Source organism: Trachinotus anak, unplaced genomic scaffold, assembly GCF_046630095.1.
Source record: "Trachinotus anak isolate AG129_WGS33_773 ecotype Australia unplaced genomic scaffold, CSIRO_AGI_Tana_v1 ptg000012l, whole genome shotgun sequence".
Lineage (NCBI taxonomy): Eukaryota > Metazoa > Chordata > Actinopteri > Carangiformes > Carangidae > Trachinotus > Trachinotus anak.
The window spans coordinates 23251554-23275918 of NW_027273863.1; the positions used below are offsets into that span (position 1 = coordinate 23251554).

General features: G+C 38.9%; 2 protein-coding genes across 4 annotated transcripts; both read left to right on the forward strand.

The window, feature by feature from the left end:
• Positions 1–1274: 1274 nt before the first annotated feature.
• ralbp1 (ralA binding protein 1) lies at positions 1275–12004 on the forward strand. 3 transcript variants are annotated; one of them, XM_071490791.1, is made up of 11 exons: positions 1275–1379; positions 4022–4327; positions 5285–5716; positions 5840–6189; positions 6776–6937; positions 7933–8064; positions 8380–8490; positions 8671–8792; positions 8898–9018; positions 10134–10439; positions 10961–12004. In XM_071490791.1, exons 2-10 carry the CDS (start codon positions 4078–4080, stop codon positions 10434–10436), a joined length of 1983 nt encoding a protein of 660 aa, XP_071346892.1. In that variant the 5' UTR covers positions 1275–1379; positions 4022–4077; the 3' UTR covers positions 10437–10439; positions 10961–12004. The 3 variants fall into 3 exon arrangements, with proteins under 3 accessions (XP_071346892.1, XP_071346891.1, XP_071346890.1); XM_071490790.1 differs by having other exon boundaries at positions 8883–9018; positions 10961–11098; XM_071490789.1 differs by lacking the exon at positions 10961–12004 and having other exon boundaries at positions 8883–9018; positions 10134–10583.
• A 1230-nt stretch (positions 12005–13234) lies between these two features.
• rab31 (RAB31, member RAS oncogene family) lies at positions 13235–22685 on the forward strand. Its single transcript, XM_071490795.1, has 7 exons — positions 13235–13415; positions 14966–15045; positions 15880–15961; positions 17420–17491; positions 17965–18071; positions 19274–19383; positions 20383–22685. The coding sequence occupies exons 1-7, from the start codon at positions 13380–13382 to the stop codon at positions 20478–20480; spliced, it is 585 nt and encodes a 194-aa protein (XP_071346896.1). The 5' UTR covers positions 13235–13379; the 3' UTR covers positions 20481–22685.
• Positions 22686–24365: the final 1680 nt, after the last annotated feature.

A 24365-nucleotide genomic window follows, 5' to 3' on the forward strand; every position in this document is an offset into this window, starting at 1 on the left:
TGTCTCACAGAAAGAAGTCTGATTTTCAAATGTCTTTTGTTCCTTTACTATATTTTGTTTGAAAATGTTTGTAAAAAAAAAAAAAAGGCACAGTGGAATAGTAAATGTTTGTCTTCTCCGTGGCCCGTCTCCTGCTCTAATCTTAGCCTAGTGTTGCTTGACTCAGGAAACACATCATTTCCTGAGGGAAACAAAGTTGTTATTATACCATTCTGGTCGACAGGTGTTCCAGTGCTCACTGACCGTCTCATGCAAGCGGAGGGGAAAGGGAACATTTGTTGATGCCAATCTCTCACCGCCACACACAAATGCTCTTTGTAATGCCAGTGCATTTTCAAAAGGCAGCGGGGTGCCCTATCACTGATTCTGTTCCCAATTGGCATGCAACAGCAGTTTGCACAGACTAAATGTACCAGATGCACAATGAGACCTTGTTTGTCTTTTTTTTTTTTTTTATGATATTGAGTCACGACCTCATTTTGCTACTGCAGCTGTGGGTTTGGTGCAGACGGTGCCAAAAAAGATCAGAGGACCAGTGGTGGAAGAAGTATTCAGATCCTTTTAATTAGGGTAAAAGCACAAATGCAACAATGCAAAAATGCTCTATTACAAATAAAAGTCCTGCATGAAATAACCCGCCGAGGTAACAGTGTGGAAATATTATCAGCAAAAGGTACTTTTAATATGAAAGTAAATGTTATTGTTCTCCTATGACTGCTATTTGATTCTATTTGACAATGTGGTGTATTTTATATGCTCATACTTTTCTTTATATAAAATCTTTATGTCAACTAAATATAGCTGTAAAATAAATGGAGTGGAGTAAAAGGTACAATATTTCCCCCTGAAATGTAGTCTAATGTGTGTAGGGCTGCATAAAATGGAAATACTCAAGTAAGGTACAAGTACCTCAAAATTGTACTTAGAGGAAAGTACTTGAGTAAGTGTTGGCTACTTGTAGCACCACTGCAGAGAGCTAATGTGTTTCATATGTCGGGATGACCACCAGTCCTCTGGGTCCAACCACAGCGTTTGGGAAAGTACACATGGTCCAGAATAACAAGTGGTTTCACCAAATTTAGATTATAGTTGCTTTTCAAAACATAGTTTGACAGTTTCTCGTGTGTAACAGAGAACTCGGGGTTAAGAAACAAAACGACACCACAGCCTAAACATCCCTCATTAGTTCCAGATCGGTCTTGGCCAGAAAACTTCATAGATTGTACGTTTGCGGTGCGAGCTCCGTGCAACCGAAGCGTTCTCTGTCGAACTACATCCCCCGTCGTGCACTTTTCCCCCGCGCAAGCGCAGATGGGTTTATTTGGTATACAGACAGCCGGAAGCTCCACTCTGAAATTCACCGAACGGGATAGTGCGGGGTAAAGTTTCTTGTCTTTTGTATTTTGCTTGTTCTGCGACAGTACAGCGGTTGCAAAATAGAGTTTAGCACCTGTAGCTAACTTTATATCTCATGTGGGTTTCGTTTGCACGACACAGCGGTTTCAGTCCTAACGGACAGCCTGGCTATTCAGCTAGCTGCTAAGCTAACGTTAGCATATGGGCCCTTCCATTCAGAGGACAGAATCTATTTTATGACAGATTTTAATATAAATATGCTTAAATTCAATCGTTCACCAACTAATCTTAATATTTTAACAGCAGGTTGATGCTATGTGTGGTTGTATTTGGCTAGTTTTCCTCTGGGAACAGGACAGAGCAAGAAAATGGTGAGGATAATCTTCCCACAGCGAAGGAAGATTAAGATATCAGACAGACAAAGAGACTTTATTGATAGTTTTATATTTAGAGTTCAATAAAGACCGTGTTAGTGAATACGTTACTGTTGTGTTGCTTCAGTTATCACGTCTATCTTCTTGGCCCTCAGCGTAACTTATTGTGAAAAACTGTCCACTTCAAGTTAAGAGCTGTTTCCAGTATCAGTATGTAAGAGTTAGCTCTCCAGCTAGCTGAAGTTTGAGAAGCATTTTACTGTAAACAGCAGGGGAAGTTAAAGCTTTCCCTTTTTAATGTGAACTTAATAAAACGTAAACAAACAAAATGAAAAAAAGCAGCATCAATAAATGAAGTAACCACGACTCCAGATCACAAAATGTATTCAGAAAGACAACATTTGGACGCAACACACATAGATCACCATTATACAGTATTATCCATTGGCACATAGACGCTTTCATGACAGTGTAATTAATCCTTTAACTTCCCCATGTGCTAAACATCTCAAACTACAATGCAACTCAGTTAAAAGTGCATTAATCCCAAGGAGAGGGAGCGCAGAGGCAATAAGAAACATGTGGAGTAAAGCATGTAATTTAATGTCATATTAGATTTATTTATGATATACAATATATTCTTGGATCTTTAGATACATTCATTTAAATATGTTAATAGAAACATGTCATGCAAACATTTTTCATTCATATATGAGACAAAACATTTTCTTTCTTTTAATTTAATTTATTAATTAATTTAATAGACATTTCTGATGTACTTTATTTTTCCGTGGCTTTATGATGACAGGTGTGCCCACTGTGATAAACTCAGAGAACAGCAGTGTGTTATGGTCAGGGACATGATAAGATAGCAGGAAGTTATACTTTAAATAAGTCTAAATTTGAATTTACATAAAATATTTCATATTCCTTATTATCAAATGCCTGTGAGAACATCAGGTTCATCAGATTAACAATTATATTCAATTCAATTCAGTTTTGTTTGTATAACTCCAAATCATAATCTATCTCAAGGCACTTTACAGGGTAAGGTCGAGACCTTACTTTATTATAGAGAAAAACCCAGCAGTTCCCACAAAGAGCAGCACTTGGCTTGTATTTATATTCTTATCTACACTCATCAGTGCTGTTTCTGATAAATAACAGTGTCTATGGCTGGTGGGGTGGACTGTAGCTTTGTTTTTGCTGACTGTGGATGTCAGAAGTAGGACAGGGAAGATGTGTTTGTTGGTATGGCAGAGCCCCATCTGGTGGGTGGACTTCACTGCTGCAGTTGTTCTATTCATGCAGTCATCATCAAAATATTTTAGATTGAAAATTACGTATTTTGAAGACATTATCACAGCTTTTCTGACGATATAATGTATGTTAGTTGTAGCTTAGCTTTAGTATATTTGGGTTTATTTTTCAAATTGTGTAACAGCTGTGTTTTCACTTTGTTCATTTTGTCTGAAATAGCTTATAAATTTCTGTACATAGTCTGTCTTTTCAGTAACACTTAACTGTAAGCCATTAGCAGTGCATAATAAACATGTAATAAATGGCTTATAACACAATGTAATGTATTAATACAGACATGTGGACATTCTTAAGTGTTTATTATTGTAAAGTAATAGTCAACTATATAATATCTCCTATAAAGTTATATTATTACAACTATGTTTTACTGTATTGTAATTCATTATCTGTTTATAGCAGCGAAAACTGTTACTTGCGATTTGATGGTGCACATTCTGTGAAGGAAATGAATAGTGTTTGATTTGATTTTCTGTGTTGCTGTTTGTTTTGCTATAAGGTCCTGTTACTATGTTGATTAATAGTGGTAGAGTACTCTGCATTTTTTTAACCTTTATTTAATCAGATAAATAAGAGACTGAGATCCCTTCTGTGAGTAAAACAATTACAAACATTTCTAAATAGATTAGTTAAAAGTTTAATAATCATTGAGTAATTGATTACATCTCAATGATGAAAAGTACTGGCTGGTTTTCCAAGTTCAGGTCATTGTATCATCTATAGTCATATCATATCTGTTCTATATTAATATAAGTCAACACAAAAATAAATGTACAAATTAATAAAACTAAAAGCCTTGAAATCCTCACGGACCTGGCTACTGTCACATAAATTACACCTTGATACTAACTGAAAAGATGTAGACCTGCTCTGATCAGAAGGATTATTGACAGAATCTATGTGAAAGCTGATCCAGATTATCTGAGAGCTCTGGTTTGTGTTGTGTCAGTATCTTACATTTCTGCTCACTGCAGGTGTGATGGAGAGGTGATGTGTCCACAGCCAGAGGAGTGACAAGGCCAGAGCAGCCATGACTGAGTGCTTCCTGCCCCCCAGCAGCAGCCCCGCCGAGCAGCGCAGGGCTGAGCACCCAGGGGGCGTGGCGCGCACCCCTAGCTCCGAGGAGATCAGCCCCACCAAGTTCCCCGGGTTGTACCGCACCGGCGAACCGTCACCACCTCATGATGGCCATCATCACGAGGCACCTGACACCTATGTCTCAGATGATGACAAAGAGCACAGCAAGAAGAAGAACAAGTTCAAGAAGAAGGAGAAAAGGAGTAAGACATCATCCTGTATTTCAAACTTGAAGGTTTATTATTGAACTTAGACAAAATATTCTTAGCACTCGGTCACTTACTGGACGTTTTGTGAACCTCTGGACCAGAGAGCTCGAGAATTAAAACAATGGTTTGTGGATATGTTAAGGTGACCTCCAGTGGAACTTTTTTATGTCACATTGCTCAAATCTTAATAGAAATCACTGAATTTTTAGTTTATTTTCAGGTAAAGCCACATGTTTGGTTTTTATTCACCGAGGACAGTGACACTCTGTTTACAACAGAGCAACTGAGAACTGAATACTACTGTGATGTTGCTTAATGCCTCCTCACTCGTAGCTGTTGAGTAAAGGAGGAGCTTCCCATTTTTCCATCCTGTTGGCTGTTTTTGTCTGTAGCAGTGAGAAATCGTCCTTCACTGAAAACATTTTTCACTGAGTGGTCGTCAGTCCCTTTGTCCACTTTGTGTCAGGATTTTTCCATGTCTGTATTTAGCTCTCACACCAGAGTACGGTGGGAGAGAGGAAGAGATGTGCAGTTTCAGGGCACACCCAGGGAGCTCTGTGAAGGTGTGTCTCAGGCAGAGATCTGATATACAGTGCCCGTTCTGGGGGAAACCCAGAGTAGAGATAATTTGAGGAGAAAAAAAACAGACTGTCTTTGACACTATCCTGTAGCTGTTTGCTCTGAGGAAGAATATTTAAATCGAGCTGTTTCTGGAGAGGAGAGGCGTAAGGTGCAGTGGGAGCTATGCTAAATCGGTGGCTGACCTCTTTTCCAAGTCCCTATTCTCCCCCTGCTCTGCTGTCTTCTCTCTCTTTCACACATCTCCCTTCCTGTTACTATTTCACTGCTATCACAGTTCTGTCGTCAGAGGAGGATAAGAAAACAGGGGTGTTTCTTCTTTCAGATCTAACCCTATTTCTGCTTCTTCTTACTCTTTCTTTACTTTCACAGCGGAAGGCTACGCTGCCTTCCAGGAGGACAGTTCAGCAGATGAAGCTGAGAGCCCATCCAAGATGAAGCGCTCCAAAGGAATCCATGTGTTCAAGAAGCCGAGCTTCTCCAAGAAGAAAGAAAAGGACTTCAAGGTGAAGGAGAAGGGCCCCAAAGAAGACAAGGCCAAGGATAAGAAATCTAAGGACCTGACGGCTGCAGACGTGGTTAAACAGTGGAAAGAGAAGAAGAAGAAGAAGAAACCAGCAACAGAAGCAGAGCCAGTCCCAGTGGAGACCCCCACCTTCAGGCCTATCTTTGGAGCTCCTCTGGCTGAAGCAGTGAAGAGGACAGCTCTGTATGATGGCATTCAGCTGCCTGCCATCTTCAGAGAGTGTGTGGACTACATTGAAAGTTATGGCATGAAGTGTGAGGGAATCTACCGGGTCTCAGGTATAGAAACTTTGGGATGTTGTTGACTTTTTTTTTTTCTTGTGAAAATAGTTTTGGACTGTGCAAAAAGTGAAAAACGAGTATATAAGGCAGTCTAATTATGTGTATGTGTGATTGATGAAGGTATGAAGTCAAAGGTGGATGAACTGAAAGCAGCATATGACCGCGAGGAGTGCCCCTGCCTGGAGGAGTATGACCCCCACACGGTTGCCAGTCTACTGAAGCAGTACCTCCGCGAGCTGCCAGAGAACCTGTTGGGCCGAGACCTGGCCCAGCGCTTCGAGGACGCCTGCGGGCGACAGGTGGAGGCCGAGAAGGTGACAGAGTTCCAGAGGCTGTTGTCCGAGGTGTCGCCGGACAGCCGACTTCTTCTCTCCTGGCTCATCACGCACATGGACCACGTCATCGCCAGGGAGGCTGAGACCAAGATGAATATTCAGAATATCTCCATCGTCCTCAACCCAACCATACAGGTCAGAGGGGGACGTTAGAAAAAGCAGAGTAAATGGAAATTTTAGATTAATGGAAGAAAAAAGAATAACAAAAAAGGAAATGGGCAGAAAGATGATGAAATGTTGCACAGAGAGCAGTAATTCAACAGCAACAGGCAGACTACACATCAAATAGAAAAATGGAAATTTGGCTGAGGCTCAGCTGTACCTAAAAGATAAGAAACCTCCCCTTAGCAACAAACCAAGCCAGTTTTTATTGGATCAAACACTCAGTTCATCTCAGAAACCCTGGCCCAGTTTAGTGAAGCTCATTTATTCCCACAGGGTACAATATGTGTGGCTGCTCCACTTATTGCGAACCAACAGCAGCAGTAGCCACAGCACTGTAAAATAAACAGTTCTTCCCATTAATGAGTTGGGGTAAAAATGCAGGAATTTGTGATGTGGGGAAACTGGTGCAGAGACAATGCACACCTCATTCTTACACAAAATACAAAGACTACCTCACGTGCGCTGTGAGGCTAGTTGCAGCTTCTGCAGCGCTCTCTCGCTGTGCTGGGTGTTCCATATCTGGGTGTTCACTGATTTGTTTACCTTGTTTTTTTAGATTGGGAACCGTGTTCTTTACATCTTCTTCACACACGTGAGGGAGCTGTTTGGAGACGTGGTGCTGAAGCCGGTGGTGCGACCGCTCCGCTGGTCCAACATGGCAACAATGCCGGCGCTGCCTGAGACCCAGGAGAGCATCAAAGAGGAGATCCGACGACAGGTGGGTTCAGTCTTAATGCAGCCTGTGGTTCAATTTTAGTTCATTATTGATCGATGAAAAATTAAAGGAATAATTTGACTTTCTGGAAAAGAAAATTTGCTTGTTCTAGTTCTTGCCAGGATGAATGATCCATCTCATGTTTGTGTGTTTGATATGAAGCAGAACCAGAGACAAAAAAAAAAAAAAAGCCCAGCACTAAACCCTCTGTAAAACTGCAACTTTGATTTTACACTGTGGCTGTTGTATGGATTAAACAAACCAGATGTAACATGATTTGTAGGGTTTAGAGCTGTTGTTAGGCATATTTTTTTTAATATAGAACTTCTGATGAACCTTTATTTAGACTTTTTTTCAGACATTTGTCGACAAAAATTGTTAATTAATCATAAAAATGTTGTACAGATCGATGGACAATGAGTCATTAGTTGAAGCCCTAATCCATTTCCTGCCAATGAGGCCTTGAACGCTGGACCCTAAACACCTGTTCTCTGATGCCTTTTGTAACATTTAAACATTTGCTGTACATCTTCAGAGAAATATGTGAAGATTTAAAAAGTCCTGACGACAGTGGGCATGTTGCTGTTTCTAAGTTCTGTAAATATTTACACATCTTTTTTTGAAGTAATCAGATGATAAATTGTTATCACTTTAAGCAGGGATTAAAATGTTACAGGGTACAAACATAGTAATGCAGCAGGAATTTATCAAAATAAGCTGCCTGTGTTTATAGTACATCGTCTTGTCAGCACTACAAATCTTTATCTTTGCTGTTTAGTTTATATGCCAGCTCATGCATCACACTGCAATATAAACAAACATTTCACTTTCACTGGTGCAGATGTTCTTAACTTCACATGTTCTTCAGTGAAATGAAATATCATACTTGTTTTATGAAAAAGGGGTTCAAACATGAAAGACTTTTGCATTTGTTTTAGATATGAGTATCAACCTGTAACATAAATGTGTGTGTGTGTGTGTGTGTGTGTGTGTTTTAGGAGTTCCTATTGAACTGCCTGCACAGGGACCTGCAGGCAGGGGTGAAGGACTTGTCCAAAGAGGAGCGACTCTGGGAGGTTCAGCGAATCCTGACGGCCCTTAAACGCAAACTGAGGGAGGCCAAACGTCAGGTGAGTTGTGTCTGGATATTATCTGGATATATATGTCTATATCTTTCTTCTTTGTAAATCTCTGTTTAGGGCGGATTGAATCATACTTCATTACTAATTTACCTTTAGGTGCTTGTTCTGATGTAAAAATGATGGTTAGTTGCTCTTTTTTAGGAACACACTTCTTTGCTGGGAACTGAGCTCTAGATATTTTGTCAAAGAGAACTTGACATATAATTCAGTCTAGTACAACTTCACCACTAACCATGGCTGCAAGATTAACAGAGAGTCTATATTGTTGTTGTGTTTGTGTATGTTTCCTCTGCGCGCCTTCAGGAGTGTGAGAGTAAAATAGCCCAGGAGATAGCAAGCCTGTCGAAGGAAGATGTTTCAAAAGAGGAAATGACCGAGAATGAGGAGGAAGTTATCAACCTCCTCTTAACACAGGCGAGTCATTCATATAAATGGTACATTATATATTTGTAAAGAATGTGCTCAGAACAAAAAAATGATACCAAACCTGGTGCGACAGCCTGAATTGTTTTTAAAAAATCCTCTGAAGTCTCACTCCATGCCAATCTGTGATGGAATAATTTTGTCATTTCCCCACTTCTGTTCCATAATCAGGAAAACGAGATCCTGACAGAGCAGGAGGAGCTGATCTCTCTCGAACAAGTGCTTCGTCGACAAATAGCTACTGAGAAAGAAGAAATCGAGAGACTGAGAGCAGAGATCGCAGACATACAGAGGTAGGAGAAGCCTGAGATCATTCTGAGTATGAAATGTGTTGTAATTTGATGAGAAACTGACATGACTTACCCTGTAAGTCCGTAATCCAGCAATGTTTTCCTCAGTCGGCAGCAGGGTCGCAGTGAGACCGAGGAATATTCATCAGATAGTGAAAGTGAGAGTGAAGATGAGGAAGAGCTGCAGATGATTTTGGAGGATCTGCAGAAGCAAAACGAGGAACTGGAGGTGAGAAAAACATTCAGAAATCACTGGCCACCAAGTATCATCTCTCAGTTGAGCTGTCACAGACTAAAATCTAGAAACTACATCTATAACATAGAGACACTGAGTTTAAGAATTACAGGCTTTCTTTCTCTGGAGGCTTTCTTAAAGGTGGACTTAAACAATATAGAATAAAATCATTTATCTATTCTTAGTGGCATAGCACAAAAATCTGGTCCCCTACATTTGTCGGCTCTCTCCCTGTTTTAATCTCCCATTTTTTAACCAGTATTAATAACTCAATCTTTAAGTAACCAGTAGTTATTTGGGTTTATAACGCTTTTAAGAAAGTTAACATACTGTAAATACTGTGTGAAACTTCACTGGGAGGTTTTAACATTTACATTGTCCAACATTATTACTGTTACAGTTTCCTCAGGTCTTCATTATAATGTTTTATTTGCAAAATTAAGATGAATTAGTTTTTAACCAGTGCAAACTTGATGCAGCACAGAAAGTAGCTCCTAGAAACCTAAAGACACAATCCTTAATAGAAGGAGTAATGTTAAAGGAGGTTTGTGATTTGCTATTGCATAGCCAACATTAGCATTAACAGCTGTTTAGTTTCCAGTTTTGCCAAGAGCTTCAGCCGTCGTTGCTTTTACAACACAAGAGGTTATAATAGGTACGTATACCTCTGAGCAGCGCTACTTCTTCAGGGCAGACTGAACACGCCAGTGATTACATATAGGAAAATGATGAGACAGTCTGTCCAGGCAGGGACTAGCTAGTTATCTTGCTAACTTCCTGTAGAAGTAAAGAAGTGATAGAAATAGAAGCGAAACAAAAGGGTTGCCTTCCACTGCTGGAGACAGCTCTCAATGAAGGAAAGGAAACTTGAAAGCAATAACAAAACTCACAAATGGCTCCTTTAATGAACAGTTCCAATGCTGTTGGTTTTACATTCAAGAAATAGAAAAAATAGAAATAGTAAAAAAAATTGCGAAAGAAAACAAACTTCTAATTCCAGATTTCTTGAGGGCCCTTCCCATGTTGGGGCCCTGTATATTCTCTCTATGAATATTGCCAAATGAACTCATAGGTTTCTTAAGCCCTGTCTGTATTTTGTTGCCCTGTAGAACAAAAACACCCACCTGAACCAGGCCATCCATGAGGAGCAGGAAGCCATCTTGGAGCTCCGCGTCCAGCTTCGCCTCCTGCAGAGCCACAAACTGCAGCAGGAAATGACTGTTCAGCCACCAGCTGAGCAAGCGCCGCCCACACAGCCGAGCCCGGAGGCTCGTAGCGAAGAGCAATCCAAACGCTCCATCGTCACCACGGTGGCCGCCGGCGCAGACCCGGCTGCCTCGGCCAACGGAAAGGCAGCTAAGGATCCTTCAAAACCCTCACCGAGCAAAGACAGGAGAGACACCAACATGTGACAGGTCAGCGATGTGCTTGGTGGCTGTTTGTCTCTGCCGCTGGTCAGTCGTCCTGTAGTGTCACTCGTTATCCACTGGAGATTTCACATTACTGGATCTGTGAGTTCATTAGTGATTGTGTCCACAAAGTGGCAGCCTTGTAAAAAATCTCTTATGTCTAATATCTTTGGCGTCCCGACACGGTCGGCACAAATCAATTACATTGTTTACCATTTTCCCACACAGAACACAAACATAAAAGAACTAGAGATAGATTTGCAGCTGTAGCGGACAACTGGCTACTAATGTGGGAGACGAGGTGGGGTGGGGGGGTGGGGGGGGGTCATATTCTCAAATCCACAGTGCCAAGCCTGTATGAAGGAAGAGGAGCGGGGGAACAAGGCATGAACGGGGATTTATAAAGCATGTAAGGGAAATGGAAGAGAGAGTAGATTACGGAAAGTTTATTTTTCACAGGTAAGGACTTGAGAAATAATCGCTAGATACAATCTCAGTCTCTGTAACTCGCTTTGTCCTTTACCTAGATGCAAATTGGTCATGTAAGGACAGAGACCACTGTGCCATACCTGACGATGCCGGACTGGACAAGTTTCCCCAGAAAACCACTATTACAAAAAGCTCTTTGAAAAATGAAGAATTTATGATTGGTCTATCTATATATTATATATTTAAGTAGTATTCTGAAGAATACAAATGCCTATTCAAGAAAAACATTGATTTTAAATTACAGCTTTTTACTAATATATGACTATATGTATAAATATATTGTAGATGCTTTCTTTTCTTTGAACAGCAGTGGTGTTGTACGTCGCAGCTGACCGGTGGATGAAAACATGAACCGCAAACAAATATGCAGAAAAAGTATATTCATCACTGCAAAATGTTGACAAACAACTGGAGGCAGTTTGCTCTGTCGTGCAGTCATCGTTTCTGTTATCTCTGCCTCTTGCACAAACAGGGAAACACGGGAAAATGACATTTCTCCTGTGTTGTGATGGCATAACAAATCTGTAGTGATGACTTTTGTCTCCAGAATGTGTGCAGAGACACGTGGGAGGCTTATTTAGTTTTGTTGTATATTTGATTGTGTTTTTTTTTTTTTTTTAACTCTCGCAGTGTGGAGTTATAATTCATGGAATCAGTTGGCAGCAAGTGAACACAGCATTAGTCAATCATTTCATTTCACAACTGATCCATGACTATTGCTAAGTACTGTCAGTAGCATGGCCTGACTTACTTACTGTGTCTGTATATTATTGTAAAATTGCAAACATACTGTATTTTCAGCTCATATCGTTTGTCATGTTTTTTTTGTTTTTTTTCTATTAATGACTTGTATGAACTGTGCTAGTGTGACTGCGTCTGCTTTGGTCACGGGTAAATCGAAGCAATCTCATCTGGACTCATGATTCAGTGTGTTAATTAATCCTGTGACTGAAACAGATAAATGCTAGATCGGGCTCAGAAGCTTCTCATAAGGTTATTTTCTTATTGTTCCAGGCTTTTGTAGCTTATTGTTGCAGACAGAATAATGCTGTGAAGAATAAAGTGTCAATCTGAATAATTTCTCTCAATCTCTTGTCTCTTTTTTTGACACAAAGCCCAACTATGTTTGACTGAAAGTGTAGTCCATATTTAGTGCTTCCCATTTTCCATTACACATTCTTTGAATACCTTCCCCTCTCGCAGCCTAATGAGACTGTAAATAAAACATTTGCATACTTTTTGATGAAGTTAGCTGTGTAATTGGTGAGTTTTGACCCAGAGTCAAGGCTCCAGTGTTTAAGAGATAGTGGAAACACCCGAGTTTTTGTCATTGCTGTAACTGGTTTCCGATTTGGAAAGTAGCCTCATCAAGTGGGACAAAAACAGCCAAAAAGACCGGATATAGGCAAATGGTGTTTCAAAGTTAAAGCATATTTTTTTGATTTTATGACTGACTTGTGAAATGAATGAATTCACTTAGTGTAGTGACCCTTTTGACTTGGCATTTGTAGTGATGGAATATAATTAAGGACATTTTCAAATACTTGATAATCATCTTAATCATCATCAGTAACAAATTATAACTTTTGATACTTTAAGCCCATTTTGCTGAAAGTACTTAACATACAAACTATTTTTACTTGAGTACAATTTTGAATGCAAGACTTTCTATGTTATGGAGTATTTTTATTATTATGTTGTTTTTTTTTTGGTGATGTTGTACTCCCACGTTTAAGTAATAGGTTTGAACACTTTTATGACTGGGTGCATGTTTGTTGCGTTTTGTTTCTGCAAGACAAAATGATTATAACCAAAGCAAAAATGTGTTGTACAATTACATCTTGAAATGTTTCTTTTCCAAAAACACAAACCACTATATATCATTAATTAATGGTGGAAGAAGTATGTAGACCCTCCACTTAAGTGCCAGTATATCAATGTAAATACACACTGATGATACAAATTCATTTCAAGTAAAATTACAGTATTATCAGTAAAATGTGCCTAAAATATCAAAGTAAAAATACTCATTGTCCTGTGATTGATATTTGATTCTATGTGATTTTACTAAATGATATATACGAATTTGAAAAGTAACTATAAGTTTAAAATTATAAGTAACTATAGCTGTTATGCAGTAAAAAGTATATTTTCCCTCCGAAATGTACTTAATAAGTATAAAGTAGCATATGTACTTGAACAAATGTAATTTCCACCTTTATGAATTCAGCGTTGAGGGCAATGCGAGTTTTATTTTGAAAGTCGCCACCGGATGTTGTGCTTGCTACTAATATCGCCTGACGCTCGTTTCGGAAAGATGGTCAGTGTGTCCGTGTGAGGGGCTGGGTTTCTCTTCTCCCCCAGAAGAGGAAAAAAATCAGAGTTTCAAGCATGACGAGACAAAGACACTGACTGAATCATTAACAAATAATGATCTAAAAACTTTAACAACTCACCATGGCTATCAGGGAGCTCAAAGTCTGCCTTTTAGGGGTAAGTTGCAGATGTTTTTGTTGATCCGTTTTGGGGGAAAATTCCTGTAGCCTGCTGCGAGTGTAACCAACTAACTAACCGACCACGTTTAACACTGTGAACAGCACAATAATAGAGGCTAGCCGTCTCCAGTCGACTTGCTGTAGCTGCCTTTTCCTCAGCGCGTTGCTCTCGGTTAGAAAACTTTGAATCGACGGCTCGTTGACTGAGAGCTCGTCGCCATCGACCGGTGGGCGCAGCCGTCGTTTTCCTGGGTATGTTTCCTCATCGTCTGCGTCTAATTTCCATCTTTAAACGGACTAAATCTGCTCTCTTGTGTGTGTGTGTGTGTGTGTGTGTTTTTTTTTTTTTTGTTTTTTTTTGTCCAATTTATTTATTTATTTTTTCAACGGCTCTGACAGTTTATCATCCATGACGTCATAGTTAGCCGTTGGGTTCCTGCTGCGTTAGCAAAACACGCTCTCTGTGCAGATGGTGGCAGAGGTGCTCACAGGCGGACAGGCTGCAGACTTGCAGTTTATCAATGGGGTAAAGGGGAACTGGGAATTTGTACGAGCTGCATAACGTTTTACCAGGCCTGTGCATGCAGCCGCAGGCCACTGACACAGTGTGCACCAACCCCTGCTTGTAGATTTGTGCTTTAACTATATACAGGCAGAATGAGAGCTGTCATAATAACCACAAAAAAAAAAACATGAAATCAAGCAAAAAGAAAAAAAAAATAAATAAAAGTATGTCACAAACTTGAAATAGTTCTTTACAGAGTGTGAGCAAGAAAACACATACTCCTACTTACAGAACATATACATTTACAATAAGAAAAAAAAGAGGTTAATCTATTTGTGTGAAATCTTTAAGTCTCTAAGAATAATTACCACAAGGGATTTCTTTTTTATTTCTTTTTTATTTTATTTATTTGCACAAAGTTAAAAGAATACAACATAAAACATGATAGGTAACAATAGGACAGTGCAAGGAGATTAAGATCAGTCTAATCTAAACAATATTTATAACGTATACGTTAACGTATATACGTATAACGTATATAAATCGAGATGAAATAATTGGCTGAAATGGAAACACAAGTCTGCTGCGAGACATCCTGCTGTTGATGAATGAGGTGTGTCAGAGAAATCATATAATAAGGAAATATGCATTTAGTGCCACAATGGCAACCGCAGACAATCAAGATGCTCAGACAGTGCTCGTCACGCTTCACTTGTCTGTGTGATATGTGTGGGTCGTCTTGTGACAAAACCAAACAGGACAAAAAAGGCCCTTAAAGCTCTTAACCTTTTTTTTTTTTTTTTTAAGTTAATAATCTTGTTTTGTCAGTGACAGATAAATGATGTTGTCTTGAACAAATAAGTTATATTGACAATAAATACAGGGCTAGTTGTTGCTGGATTCATGGAATAGCAGGAACCTGTCTGATGGGGTTGGCATGTGACCAGACGGTTGCATAATCAGTAGCGTTCAATAGTGAGCACTGACTCTGTTTACGTGTGTGTTTGGTGTGCTATTAACCATGTGTAACCCTCTGCTTTCAGGACACGGGAGTTGGAAAATCCAGTATTGTTTGCCGGTTCGTTCAGGATCATTTTGACCACAACATTAGTCCCACAATAGGGTAAGAGCATCACAGTACAAATCATGACAGACCATAACAGCAGGAAACGAATCAGTCACATGCAGGTATATTTGTTCCAGACTTTCTGAATTTTATTATTATAATTAACCCATTTTACAGGAGAGAAGAGAATGTGTTTCAGTTTCTTTAGTTAATTTAGCCCAAAAACATACATAAACATATATTTTATGTAATTGTTCATGTCTCTATCGGCAGATATTTAAAACTAACTAACTAAACTAATTATGATTTTTTTTTTTCTTTCTAATTATAACAGTGACCATTACAGTAATTTAATGCCTACTTGGTTTTGCTTAACCTTAGGGGTAAACACAAAATAACATCAGTCCCTGGCCTGTAGGGAGCAGTATTATGCAAAAAGTAAACATGTTGCAAATACAAATGAGTGTACTGCACTGTAGAAAAATGTCAAACTTTAACACTTACAGTAGAGTTTACAAAATGTGGAACATATCTGGGATCAGATTCTTCACAGGGAAACATTAGGCTGAGGTAGATTTTTACAGTTATTATATTATTTTGCTTTGAGATGATGCAGAAACTGAGGATGAATGTAAATGTAAATCCCACCAACAGTCTAGTTTGAGCTAGAGTGTCTGTGTATCCCTGGGGGGGCAGGATCAAACGAGGCAAGGCAAGTTTATTTATATGGACTGTTCAGACACAGGGCGATTCAAAGCGCTTTGCAGACAAACAAACGTCTTTGTTCTCAGTGTTATAGGTCTGCTGCTGACTTGCACTGGCTTGTTTCCTGTGTCTTTTAAAGAACATGCTTACAAAACAAAAAGTAAAAATGCACTATATCATCCACAGAGCGTCATTCCTGACCAAGACAGTGCCATGTGGCAATGAATTACACAAATTTCTGATCTGGGATACAGCCGGACAGGAAAGGGTGAGTGCTTCCACAACAGAAGTTCTTCATCTACATAAAAACTGTTTAGCTTTAAGTTTACACACATGACTCTCTGAGTCACGTTTTTTAAAACGAAGTCAATTTTCTGTTACGTTTCGCATCAGGAAGCTAACAGTGACACAATCGCTTCACTGTCAGGGGTCCTCATGACATGGAGTTATCATCGGGCGTGAAACAGGATGATTCACACAGGGTTCAAAGGTCACAGGACCGTGGTGTCTTCATTGTGATTCATTCGATGGGGGGTGGGGTGGTTGGTGTGTGTGCTTGAAGCTTGGCAGACTTGCTTACAGCATGGAAAAAACCAACAAGTATTTCCTGCGTGTGTGTTAAAATGATACCTTGAAACCTCTGTTACCAGGGTTCATAGTTCTCTTTATCTGTGAGGGGTATGATCTCACTGCAGCTGATCAACAGTGATGATGTGATTATGATTTCTGGAAGAAGGCAAAATAAAGACACTGTGTGAAGTTTTTGACCACGAGTAGCGCTCTCTGGTGGCCAAAGTATGTAATGGAGATGCACTTTCTACACGATTTGGAACCTAGTTTGACATTTCTTTATTGCAAACATCAGCTGACGTATTCACTGACACATCCGCACGAAGCAGATGTCGGCTGATTTGTCAGCTTGAAACATTAAAAAGGTTTTAAAATAGTTTCAATAGGAAATACATTTAAAAAGAAAGAATTTTAACCCGATTGCTAGATCAAAATGAGTGAGAAATGGTGAGAAATGTTGAATGTACTGTAGCCTAAACTCTTGTATACTGAGTATTACATGTACCACAGTTTGTTGTTTTGCTTTTTCAGAATCGGTATCAGGTTTATTGCCAACTAGGTTTTCATATGCAGGGAATTTGCCTTGGTGCATAATGGTCAGAATATACAACGTAAGAGGAAATACAAGTATTAAAGAACTATACAGTGTTTCAGATGAAGGGGATGGATAAATAGAAAATATTGACTAAGGGATGTGCAAATATTCACAGTATAAACAATAGGTGCAGTATGTGGAGGGTTTACTAACGTGCAGATAATGAAGATTTTACGTTAATGTGATGTGTAGTGTCCATGGGGCAGGATAAGAGTCTGTGTCTTCCTTCTAAACACTGGAACAACCTTCAGATTGTGTTGAAAGTGTGAGGAAGTAGCTTTTTTCCATCAGCCGCTCATCACTTAAGAATGTATGGACACAGTGTCCTCACACTACAGCACACTGTGTTAGTTTCTTATGAGTTAACACAACATTTTTAGTTCTGTGAGATGGTTTAACATGTAAGATTAGTTTAGTTATGAAGGTCATGGAGTGTTTTTGAAGTCAGTTTTGTAATGTACCCAGGGTGATACTGCTATGACTTTGCTTTGAAATAAGATGTGGTGTGATAAATTGATCTTGTGAGCTGCTATCAATATGTTCAATGTTGTCTTTTTATAGTTTCACTCATTAGCTCCTATGTACTACCGAGGATCGGCCGCTGCTGTCATTGTCTATGACATAACTAAACTGGTAAGAATAACACAACACTCATCATCTCGATTAAACTTGGGTTGGTTGGTTGGATTGGGTGGTGACGTAGTCAGTGGTTTAAAGCTTCAGAGCTGTTGGCAGAATCCCAGAAGGCAAAAAGAATAATGAACAACTGTTGTTGAAGTGTTCTTGAGCAATGCCCTTCACCCCTAACTGCACCAGTGGAGCTGCTGATGTGTTCAGCTACTTCCTGGTGTATTAAATGTGTGTAAGTGAAGAAGCTGGTTTCACACTAAGGGCTTGATCTAAAATTCAATTACTTTTCCATCGGTCTAGGATGCTTTGCTTCCATGACTACAAATGTCATTCTTTCCTGGTCTGTTAATGGAAACTTGTCTGAAAAAAACTCCGTCTAATGAAATGAATATGTGACACCACTTGAAGAAAATGTGGGGCACATTCTCATAAAGTACCTATCCCAGAATTGACCATGATGTGTTCTTGTTGTTCAGGACTCTTTCCAGACACTGAAGAAGTGGGTGAAGGAGCTGAAGGAACATGGTCCAGAGGACATTGTTGTAGCCATAGCAGGAAACAAGAATGATTTAGGAGACATCAGGTGGGCTAATTTTCTTTTCTTAGCTGTAAAAGAATTTTATTTATATATATATATGTATATATAGGCCCCTTTCAAGACACTGAAGGACGCCTTACAACACACAGTAAACAATAAAATGCAAGAACAAGGCATAAAATACAACTATACAAAATAAATTACAATAAATAATTGTATAAAATAAGTATGAATAAACACTAGTGAGCTAAACAGAAGAAGTGAGCTAGAAGAGGTGTGTTTTGTGGTGGGGTTTGAAAATAATTATAATGTTGCAGATGTCTTGTGGGAGTGAACTCCAGAGGTGAAGGGCAACACGGCTGAAGGCTCTAGACCCCATGGCGGTCAGATGGGCAGAGAAGACAAAGGCCCATTGTTGTAAACAAAACAATAAAGTCACCTTCTTGGTTATGTAGCTTATGTCAAGCTACATCGGTAATGAGACTATAAGAAGACTGCACCACAGCTGGTAGCACAGATCAGTTGAGGGTTTAGGAGTACATTTATTTGTTGGCCTGTAACTGTTCTGTCATTGGCTGTAATTTGTTCTGTACAAACTCGTAAGTTTCATTAATAAGAAAATATAAGTTCAATTAGTTTTTTCCACAATATTGATAAAACACACACGTTCAAAAGCAACAGTCAGACCATACAGAAATAATAAAATGAAAAAAAAAAACAAACAAACAACAAAACACTGTTAAAAAAACACCATAAACATATATGTCATTTCATAGTGTTTTAGTTCAACCAACATTTCTTATTTATTCTGTTGGAGGCTTTTGACTGCAGTATCTAAATTAACACCTCAAATACACACCCAGATCATTTTCCTGTATCTTTTTGAGTCAATCATCTTTGATTTAATCAAAGCACAGCAGTGGATTTGTACCCTGGCTCCTATTTGGGCACATCTGTTCTGATTGCTTGCCCATGCTCATATCAATGAGGAGAATCTGTAAAGTTTGTGTCAAGAATCTTTATGAATTGTCATGCAGTGGCAGGAGCAGCACCATTTTGGTACAGTTTTACCTTTTCATAAACACCTTGACCCCTCCTCCTCCTTCATGTATCATCTTCTCCAACAGTCATCCAGAGCAAACTAGTTAGAGATGGACTGGATGAAAGTCACTGATGAAAATTGAGATTTTTCATGGAACCTTTAACTGTGGACTCCACACTAACTTTAGTGTCCTTCTCTTTTGCAGGGAAGTTCCTATGAAGGAAGCTAAGGAGTTTGCTGAATCAATTGCAGCTATTTTCATCGAGACTAGTGCCAGAAATGCTGTCAACGTTGAGGAGCTCTTCCAGAAAATCAGTAGGTTTCGTGCCTTAATGTTATGCCTCTATCATGTGTGTCAGTGTATTGCCTGAGAGAAAAGAGAGATTTGTGCAACTGAGGAAATGTAGTCAAAGAAACGACTGAAGAAACAGGCCTGTATACAACTAAATATAACTTGTACTGTTTATGAAACATGTCCTGACTTTTGCCTCTAGTGTGGGTCAAGCCCTAAATATGCTGGATCCCACATTTCCCTTAATGCACCTCAGCAGTGCCTTTACTCTCTGCCTCCTTAATGCCCACTCCTTTAAATCCCACACATACAATTTGTAATGCTAAGTTTCTATTAAAAATCTCTTTCCCTCTAGACATGTTTTAAGACATACAAAATTACCCCGCTTGAATGTTCTGATATGTTTTTTTGACAGTTTCCCCTTCAGCACATCATTCTGCACAAACATCCAAGTCATGTAACAATAGCTGAAACACATTTTTCAGCAGAGGGTGGAGGTTTTAACTTCTGCAATAATGTGAGGCAGACAAATTTTAGTGTATTTTTAGTGCATCGGACGATGTTGCAGTGATAAAATCAGCTTTTTAGCAGGAGCAGAGCAGCAGCTTGGAAATTGCTTGGAAGTTAACATGTAGTCTTAATGGGCTGCGTTTAGGTCATTATTACAATTCATGCTCTGTTGTCTGACATCAGAAACAGAAAAACAGGTAAATGAGAACAGCTGTATTGGAAATTCGGCTGTATAAAATTATAGTGCATGTGAGCACAGAGAGTTGGAGAGAAGGAAACAGATTAAGGGCTGAAAGTGGCTGACATGAAGAATTCAAAGAGGACGCATCAGTAGCTCATAGCAGTTTTCAACAATGCCCACAGTTTCACACAATGACTTGACCATGGCCTTGTTTGTTTAATGTATGATAGTACTGGTTGTAATCACAATGCACTGCCAAATAAGTGGAAATATTAACGTCAAACATGGCTTGACTGCTTTGTAAATGACCCGGTGCTGTGTGTGTGTTTAGGTAAACAGATTCCGCCCCTGGAAAATCCTGAGGTCGACAGCAACGAGTCCTTTAAACTCACCCGGCAGCCGGCTTTGTCCACCAGGAGATGCTGCTAGTATCAGCAGTGGCAGATGAGATCACCTCCTTCAGCACCAGGGACCGCACCAGCGCAGCACAGCACAAAGTCCACAATGCACACAGCGTCTTACTCCAGGGACAGACGAGACGGTGGACAGACAGATGTTAGCTTGCACATGTGGTCACCTGCAACATGAAACAGAAAACCTGCCAACAGTATTATATGGGTCAGTGGACGTTCATTTCATTTAATTGTAGCAGTTTCAAGTCTGATGAGGTTACAAAGCAGAAAGCTGTAAGCGTGTCCCCCTCAAGTGGCGTTTTGCCTGAATTGCATTAAGATTTCTGTCTGTGTGGCGTGACACAAAAGCTCATTACAAAAAGGCAGTTTTATCCCACTATCTATGGTAACTATAAAATTAAGCACAAATTAATAACAGGTCATCTGGCTGATGTGCTCATTACAGCTGGGTTTTGATTGTAGATGCAACTACATTCTCATTGCAAGAGTCAACGGCTCTGTAGATTTTCATTGCACTGTGGCTCTTCAGTTTCACACCTTAAATGAGAGTTTTTTCATATTCATTTTTACCAAGAGTACACTTTTTCCTCTGGTGGAGCTTTTGTGCTCATGTATGTGTCACTATAGAACAAGAGGTTGTTCAGATTGAACTTTAGACAAGCATTCAGTTGTATAGCTCAGATGCTGCGGCTTTACATTCCACTTTGTCATGTGTTTTCACACACATTTGCTGCATAAGGGTTTAACTGTAACGCTGCAGAATGAACAGCTTAGAGGCCTAAATTGTAATTGTAGTATGACACCCCCTGTTGAGACACTGTGACCAATACTAGAATTGTTTACATAGTGATTTGTTAAAGATGTTTTCTACATACTAAAATGTGTTGAGATGTCACTACAGGGAATGACTGTAAAAGACTGCCAAACATAAGTTTTTTTTGGTTTTTTTTTCATTCATAACAATAAGAAGAGAAAAGACCAGCATCTATTTTACTCTTAACATGTCTGCAGCTGTTAAAGTTCCAAAAAGGTTGTGTTGTATATACTGACCAAACTTTAAAAGAACTATTGGAATATCATCCTGAATTTTGGTCTTGCAAAAAAGTGGAAAAAATGGTAACAATGGAGATGGTCCTCAGCCCAACTGTGTAAAATGAGATTATGAATTGTATTTGCTAGTGATTCTTTGGCAGCAGTACCTTTGGATTTGACCACTGAAGACATTTATAACAGCACTTTTGTAAACATTGACCACAGTATTAATTCTGACTGACTTTTTAAATGCTGAAACCGTTACAGTATGATGAAAGATTGAAACAGACGTGAAAGTTAACTTTGATAGATACAACATGCTTTCCTGTGTTAACAGTATTCTAGTTCCACATTCCCATAGTATAAAACATGTTTACATTTGTAACTTGTCAGTTAGAAAATGTACAGTTTATCCACTTCTATGGGTTACTGAAGCTTAGTTTATTATGCAAATATAGTCTAACTTTGCCAATAGGTACTGTTCCCTGTATGGAAAGACACACCAAACTCCATTCAAAAATCTACCAATCATTGTGGCTGTGCTTACTGGAAAAAAAAACATACAGTACATTCTTCCCAGAATGTGATCTGGCCCAACTTTGTTTTTAATCCTGCGGTTTTCTTGGGTAAATGTGTCACACATATAATCCACCAATGATCTTTCTCGACAAGCAAATGTCAACCATATGACTGCAATCTTCTGCAAAAAAGCAGGGCAGTGATTAACTGAAACTGAATTAGGAGCTCCTTCATGAGCCAAATGTACAGCACAGCATATCAAATTTTATCACAAGATTGAGAAAAACTCAAAAAAAAGCTGATTTTTCAATGGAGTCTGGCCTGACGCTACCTCCATACAAGAGACAATGACATATTGAGAAAACAAATTTTATTAGCGGTTACATGTTGCCATTTCCAACAAGTATTATGTGTCACCACACAAGTGCCTTTTTATGTTTTTCTAAACAAATGTATGACATGGCTAAAAAAGTGCATACTGCTAGAATAATGCATGAATTACTAGTCTAAATCTGTACAGACTAACTGTACGCATAACAGTCAACTTTGAAACTACCAGTTACCTGCAGCAATCCTTATACTGTATGCCTTAGTCATGCTTCCCTGTATCCTCTGTAGACCAGATTAACTTTTGTATATTAATCCATGTAATAAAGAAATAATTATTCTATTTTTCTCTTGGGTTTGTGTTACCTTTCCCACTGGAAAGATGAAGTATATGTTTTGAAATGTGCATCAAACACACTAGAATGCTCTTAAAGGATTAAAATGAGGCCTTTCTAACTTTATACTTTACACATTGATAGAGACCAGAGAAGAAAGATGAGTGAGAGCAGAGGGTACTCACTGACATAAGGTAGTGATGTGATGCATCTCCACTTAGCCACCTTGACACCTCATAAAGCGAAAGTCACTGTGAAAAAAAACACTTCAGTATAGGAGAAGCCTTCACTCCAGTCACTGCAAACCACATTATGTGAAAAAGAATTCCTTCCTTTATTCACTTCGGCCAAAACAGTCTAAATTTAAAGTTTTGCTCTCCTTTATGTAAGAAACTCCTCCCTTGTTAAAGTTGTATCACTCTCTCTCTCTCTCACACACAACTTTTAGCTTTAATCCCAAAATAGGAAATCATTTACAAATTAGTTTTAAATTAGATTAAATTAGTGTTATTTTGCTCATAGACTCCTGTGGTGGTAGGGTGGTGTCGTATATGATTAACATGTCATTTAGACAAGTTGCAAACAGCACATATTACTTGCAGAATGGAGCTTGCCACAGGGTCCTGTTCAGCACACTGCAGTGGATTACGTCTTCAGGAGCTTACAGAGGGGAGGTCTGCACTTCTTGTCATAAAGACGGATTTAACAACAGCCACAGTTGTCAGCAGTATGAAAACACTCTGTATGAAACATCAGGATTCCTCTCCATAAAAAAATTACCACGTATTCTCTTTTCCTTTAAGTTTTATTGTTATAAAGGTGCAAACTCACATCCATCAGCATCACCTTCATGTTTTTGAAGCCGGCCCCTAGCACTCATTTGGGGAATCGTATGTTGAGGCTCTTCTGCACTGGCTTCAGCATTAAGATATGGCAGTCAGACGTGTTTGATCGTTTATAACTAGAATCTAAACAAAGCCTAAACTGATTCTATAGTTTGACCTGCCCAGCTATGGTAATGTAAACACAATATGCTTGTTTGCAACTCTAATATAAGTCCTCAAAGTCACACAAATGAAAATTATATTTTTATTTATACTGTTTTTTTCATCTGGCTTTGTCAACTCCAACACCTACATTGATTACTTCTTATAATCAGACATCTGAGCTAGTCAGTCCAACATAATGTGTGCCTTTGAAGAGTGAATGTGTTAATAATGTAGGCTACTGATTGACAACATGTCTCTTGTTCTTCTGAGAGGGTAAACAGAGTTAATAATAGTCAAGTGTGGGAGAGAGGAATAGAAAACCTATTCAGCTAAAGTGGTAAATCGTGCTGATGGCACTGGAAGTCATTTCAAGTAAATAAAATATAAAAATCACATATATTTTATGCTTTGATTTTCAGAAAGGTTTTAGTTCATGTTACAAAGATCCTGCAACTAATGATTATTTTCATTATCAATTAATCTGCTGATTATTTGTTTATTAACTAATTAAGCATTCTGTAGTACTAGTAAAAAGTGATAATTATGATTATAGTCATAATTTCTTGAAGATGACATCTTCAGCGGTTTTGTCTGACTAACAGTCCAAAATCCAAATGATTATTTGATTATCAAAATAGTTGTCAATCACCCTGTCGATTGATCGACTAATCAACTCTAAATTATATATGATGTGTCCTT